The sequence below is a fragment of the Colletotrichum navitas genome (assembly GCF_030913465.1).
Source record: "Colletotrichum navitas strain CBS 125086 chromosome Unknown LY79scaffold_107, whole genome shotgun sequence".
NCBI classification, from domain to species: Eukaryota; Fungi; Ascomycota; class Sordariomycetes; order Glomerellales; family Glomerellaceae; genus Colletotrichum; species Colletotrichum navitas.
Window position 1 is genome coordinate 104,665 of NW_026850653.1, and position 6,000 is coordinate 110,664.

General features: G+C 49.8%; 2 protein-coding genes across 2 annotated transcripts; both read left to right on the forward strand.

The window, feature by feature from the left end:
• The first annotated feature begins 539 nt into the window (after positions 1-539).
• LY79DRAFT_570112 (uncharacterized protein) lies at positions 540-1,948 on the forward strand. Its single transcript, XM_060559120.1, has one exon. The coding sequence runs from the start codon at positions 994-996 to the stop codon at positions 1,702-1,704; it is 711 nt and encodes a 236-aa protein (XP_060408440.1). The 5' UTR covers positions 540-993; the 3' UTR covers positions 1,705-1,948.
• Positions 1,949-3,121: 1,173 nt separating this feature from the next.
• LY79DRAFT_594409 (HAD-like domain-containing protein) lies at positions 3,122-4,069 on the forward strand (the record flags this gene model as incomplete). The annotated part of the gene is given in 4 exon segments (XM_060561680.1): positions 3,122-3,352; positions 3,362-3,568; positions 3,623-3,731; positions 3,972-4,069. Coding segments are annotated over 4 exon segments (645 nt in total).
• Between the last annotated feature and the right edge of the window lie 1,931 nt (positions 4,070-6,000).

A 6,000-nucleotide genomic window follows, 5' to 3' on the forward strand; every position in this document is an offset into this window, starting at 1 on the left:
ATGGTGATTTGCTCATAAGTGAATGAAGGAAATCATATGGTTCAGGTTCGAGAAGACGGCAGGTGGACGGAGTTCGAGACTCAAAAGCCTTTGGAAAAGCCAGAGGCGTCTAGACGATCTCAGCCGTTGATGCGGGGAAGGTTGCTAGCCCGTGGTGGCACACTTCAAGTAGCTTTCCAAATTGCTTGATCCAACGTTCCACTAAACACGAGAATAGTCTAGCAAGAACAGGGCGAAACCAGACTTCTCATGCATTACACACATCACACACACACACACACACACACACACACACACACAAATTGGACTTGTAGCAATCGGCATCTCGTCCACTTTCCTCTCTCCAACAACCTCCCCTGATCAGGGGTACCCCTGGTCTGTCTGAGCTGACTCAGCGTTCTGGACTCCAAAAGATCGCCGCACAGTTGCATCCCGCAGGACTGATGTCATTTTTCGATCGCAGGTGCGGGGCCGCCGCTGTGGCCCCCAAAGCCGCAATGATTTGCAGTGTAGCAAGCCGTGGTGACCCGTCAGGTGCAAGCTCTCCCCCTCTCTCCGTCTCTGTCTCTCTCTCTCTCCCGCGCCGTGGAGTGAAACCCTGTTTGGACTCTCGACTGTGCTGTGCAGCCGCGACGCCTGACGTCACCTCCAGTCGAGAAAAGCAGGAATTCAAGATTCGTTCGGCAATGAGAGTAAACTCTGGGACATGGACGTCAACTTACGCGCAGGGGCCTGCGTGACTGGAGACATCATACGCCATAATTATCCCTGTTCTTGCCCTCCCGAGGCCCCTTTTAGTGCCGTCTCTCCCAATCCTCTCTGTCGGCGCACATAGTCCGATACACCAACTTACACAAGCCCGATCGAATCATTCGGACTGCGCAGACGACGACAACAAACGCGATTCACTACAGCACATCTTCCAATACGATATACCATTAGCAACATCACAGCATAGCGAAGATAGAAAGGGAAGAACAGAAAGAAGCCAAAATGCCTTCCGTTCTCGGTCTGACCACCGATCCCTCCCCCCATGGACCCGGAGCAGATGAGCGCCAGAAGAAGAAGAAGAAGCCCCAGTTTCAGGGTGGTGGAGAAAATGTCGACAACAAGCAGCTAGCCCGTCGCGAGAAACCCGATGGCGAACGCAAAGCATCATCGTCGCAGTCTCCCCCGGCTCCCGAAGAGAAGAAGAAAAAGAAGAAAACGAAGGAGAAGAAGGAGAAGAAGGCTGGCAAGCAGATGCGTCACTACTCGTCCGACGAGGAAGAGGATTCAGAGGAGGAGGGCCCCCTCAACACCATCAAGCTGCGCAACCACGCAAAGGCCATTGAGATGGAGACGCTGCTCTGGGGAGCCCTCTGCCACAAGCCCAAGAGTGCCCTGAAGTACATAGGCAAGGGCGCCATCATGTGCAATCCCATCATCTTTGGCGACAACGAGGTCTACTCGGAGCGCTCCGAGCCCACCCTCAAGGAGATGCTCAAGGAGCACGCTGACCCGCCCCTGAGCTTCAAGATGCACAAACCCCACGTCTGCGAGGTCGGCCTGATGGCCATGTCCATCTGCTGTGACGTCACCTTCTTCCGCATGGGCGAGGACAACACACTTGAGGCCGAGGAGTGTAGGATTTCGTCCAGTTGGAGACAGTGCGCTAGCGGAGACTGGGAGATGGGCAGTTGCATGGCTGGATGGCAGGATTAGAGCGCGCACCGATTTGGTATTGCAAGGCTGCTTGGCTATGGGTTCCGTTACGTATGTATGGCGTTGATTAGCAGTTTCGTGCAGGGTTTCATTTCCGATTGTAATTTACCACGGCCTATAATGACCCCTTCCGACTATAAGCACATAAACGGTGAAGTTTCCGATAACACCCAAGCATGTAAAATGTTTAATTGCCGTTGTTAAAACACCCAAGGTCTAAACGAGTTTTCTAATCGAATTTGCAGATTGACATTACCTCAACGCTGGGCCATGGTCGATACGAAATAATGTCATGGACCACAGCCTGTCCGCGGTGACTGGTTTCATGCAAAACTCTTCTCTCAGTTGCACGCTGCCCTGCATCGGACTAAACCCAAACGAGGCAAAACAATTAAGCATAATCCGCTTCCAAGCTGCCTGGCATACAACGGACTGGATTTGGGACGAGTCTAGAGTCTTCCGACAGCTCATGGCTGTTCTACGGTCCTTCGTCCGACTTTGCGATTAGGCAGGATATTTGCCGGAGCTTTTTGTCCGCAATACCAGAAACGCAGCCGAGCCTGGAGATGGTTCATATTCTTCGGCATCCCGCACCAGATCGCCCGTAGACGATCCAGCAAGGAGGATGCTCAACTAACTCCCATGCCGCTGAACTTGACGTGCGACTTTTTTGCTACCTTCAAATCGACATCGCCACATTGACTGCCTTCCTGTACACCTTCGGAGCTGGACGGCTTCCTCGATAGCCTTACCGGCCATACTGCATCGCCCGTGGCCATTCAACCGCAGGTTAAGGCTACTCTCTTGGCGGTCCTGGCCGCCGGGGCTGCGACGCTGTACTTCCGCGCCATAGGGGCCGCTGTCATCTTCGACGAGGCCGTCACTTTGCAGATGATCTGGTTCGATACTCTCATGGCTGACAATCAGATCAACCTCGGGCGGCCCAACGCCGCGTATCAGCACATCGGGACTGCGTGTCGGAAGGCCTTTTCCATGGGACTACACAAAGAGTCCTGAAAGACGCACTTAGGCGCGACTATGCTGCAAGATCACCGCACAACCCTTTGGCTTCTCTACTTTTACGAGACGTGAGTCGGCCACCCAATGTTAAGCGAACACTCAGTTGCTGATGCTTCCATGGTTTAGCTTTATCATTTTCTACCTTTTTGAGCTTTTTCTCTCTTTTTCTCCTTCACCTATGGTGTATAATACTGATACTATGCGTATACCTTGCTGGTTAGCAAGTTTTCTCCTTGACTCACATTTTTCTCCTTTTTTGATATTGCCTTTTTTCCTGTTTTATCTCCCCTCTCCTATTTACTCTTCCCTATTCTTGTTCCTGCAACCTCTCGTTACATACACCTACACACACACACATACACAGCACAACACAGCACTGGTGCGTGGGCTTTGGATTATGGAGTCAATACAACACAGAAGTGGCGCATTGTTGTTCGACTTGGATAACACACTTTTTGATCACTATTACTCCCTGAGATCCGCTATCTCGTCCATCCAGGCAAGCTACGATAGTCTCAAAGCCCATAATCGCCAAGACCTTATTTCCAAGCACAACAAGTCACTTCAGAAGGCCTACGACGAAAAACCCCAGCACGAAATCACTTATGAAGAGGCAGACTTTAAGAAGGTTCGCTAGTTTTTCGGTGAGATTGGGCTCCCAGAGCCAGATCACAAGCAGATCGTTGAGTTCCGGAACATCTACAAATCAGCATACCGGAATCAACGAAGGGCGACGCCGAATAGCGTTGAGATGCCGATACGCCTAAGCAGGAATGGCTTCCGAGTTGCGATTGTTACCAATTGTCAACCCAAGGATCAGCTGGAGAAGGCGAAGGCCATCGGAGTGCATCACCTTGTCGACAAGATCGTTGCCTCATAAGAAGCAGGTTGTTTCAAGCTCGATACCAAAGTCTTTCGTCTGGTAATTGAGGTATTGGGGGTGTCGCCTCAGAAAAGCTACATGATAGATGATTCTGTGAACTACGACATCAAGGGCGGCCTTGACGGTGGACTCAATGCTATTTTATATTCGCTCATTGCTACCGACTCCACACGCGAATTATTTGGGACAGCTGTGCCAGTCATCCGCAGCATGTTCCAGCTCCCAGAATATCTCAATATTAGCCTCCCACGATTCGCCCCACGTATCTACTCACAGCATTCTCAGGTTATCGCAGAAGGAATCGGGATGGATGTGTTCACTGAGCCACGCCATTGTCTTTGGTTAACGAAGGACACAGTGGTAGGCCTTTCAAGACAAATGGCCGATGTCTTGGAATACATTTCCAACGAGAACTATGTCTCTGCCATCGCCCGACTTGAAGCGATGATCAAAAAGTCGTGAAAACTGCCTCGCCGATCGACGAGACTGTCATTCAGATATCGTACCCCGGCCAGGACCACCAACTAAGCGGAGCGAGCACCGATTTCCCAGCCTATATCAGGGAGAGACTAATTACATAGCGTCCGCGACGATCACGAGAAATACGTCTTCGCATCCGAACTGACGATGAAAGCTCACTTACGAGAGTGCATTGAATTACTTCAAAGCTACTGCGACAACCTCATGCGAGACCACTCAAGAGTAGCACTACGCAACCTTCGGTCCGTAATGTTGGTACTGGCTAAGGATGCTGGAATGCAGACTTTTATAGTCATTGACGGCGATGGAATTGGTCTGGACGGGATTTAAGGAACCATACTGTTTTTGGGTGGCTTAAGTGTCTCGGTGTCTTTGACATTGTATCTTTAAGTCTTAGTATAAATACCAGCTTATGTACACGTTACCGTATCTCCTCCCTTTTTGGTGCTAGAGCCATGCCACATAGCCTTTTACGGGACGAGCCTTCCAGAGGCTCTGATGGGATTTATCTTACGATTACGGGACTAACAAGCTTTGCGGGTCTTGTCGAACGTGTTAGCAGAGCAAGCGAGCAACCATGGAGCCAACTACCACTCACCCTGCTCACCCCAGGATTGCGCGACCTTAGGGTGGCTGATGATCCGACCGCACCTCAACCACGTAGTGGCAATCGATGGGATGGACAAGATTCACGTGCGTCAGATCAACACAGTGACTTGGAGGACTCGGTGGTATATTTTACTATTTTCTGAGTTCAAATCCCTGATTCGTATCCCGACAGAGTTCATAGCACAGCATCTTGAGCATCCAATGATGTAGGTTCTTCAAAGTAGTTGACATGAAGTTCATGCTTGCTTCACCTTGACAAAGGTTTACCATTGCACACAATAGCACGTCATGGTGCGGATCGGTATTGCAATGACCAGGCAGCTAAACCAGAGCGATGTCTAAAATAGAAAATCACCTAGCAAATTCTGTTGAAAATGTGCTGACGTTGCAGATCTCGCTCAATTGAAACCACATCGATGTGCCCAAAGAAAGGAAGAATAGTAGTCGACCCGACAACTATACATTCTGAATGGCTCCCTCGAGGATATATTATACTTCTCAGAAAGGGTAGAGTGGTACATATTTTATCTCACGGGGTAGCAGACAGTCTTTTTGGAGCCTGGAACGTTCAGCCGTCATTATTAATCCAGCAGCTTACCTGCATGCAATAGTCAGGATAGGGAGACAGGCCTCAGGTCAAATTGCTGGCAAAGCAGGTCGCCTCTATGAGCTGGACTGATTGGATGATCCCATGATTGGCTTGCAGTAGCACCCTATCCGTCGCGGATAAACGGCAGCGGAATGACGTGATGAACGGACATGAGCACAGCCAAGTAATTATGGATAGCATAAGAAATCAAAATTTTCTTGTGTTAACGTCATCCCATGAGTAACTGTAATGCATTGATAGGGACGTTTTGTTAAAAAAAGGTCTGCGAATAACTTGGAGCAATGGACGTGCATGAATGTCTCCGGGCCAGAAATGGAAACGAAGCAGAATCATTGGATAACTGCAGCCTTTGACAACTGAAAGCACCACTAACGGTGCTTAGAAGGGGAACGCATCATATTCTGCAGGCAGCTGTTTCATGGATGCCAAGTAGTCGCAAGCAAGGTACTATATGATATGATTATCGTAATCATGAAAGTGAGAAAATGCCTCATAAATACCATAAACTTGCCCCCAAATCGTGCAGATCTGCGAATAGAGCTACCCTGTTTCTCCAGGCACCTGGCGAGATGGCTCAAGTCAGTTCAGAGCGCGCAGCATCAACGAGAAAGAACAAAATATAAGAGTGGTGCCGCGGAGCTTCAACATCTCAAATGAAGTGGAAGGACGTTGTGAAGGACGAAACCGTCAGTAG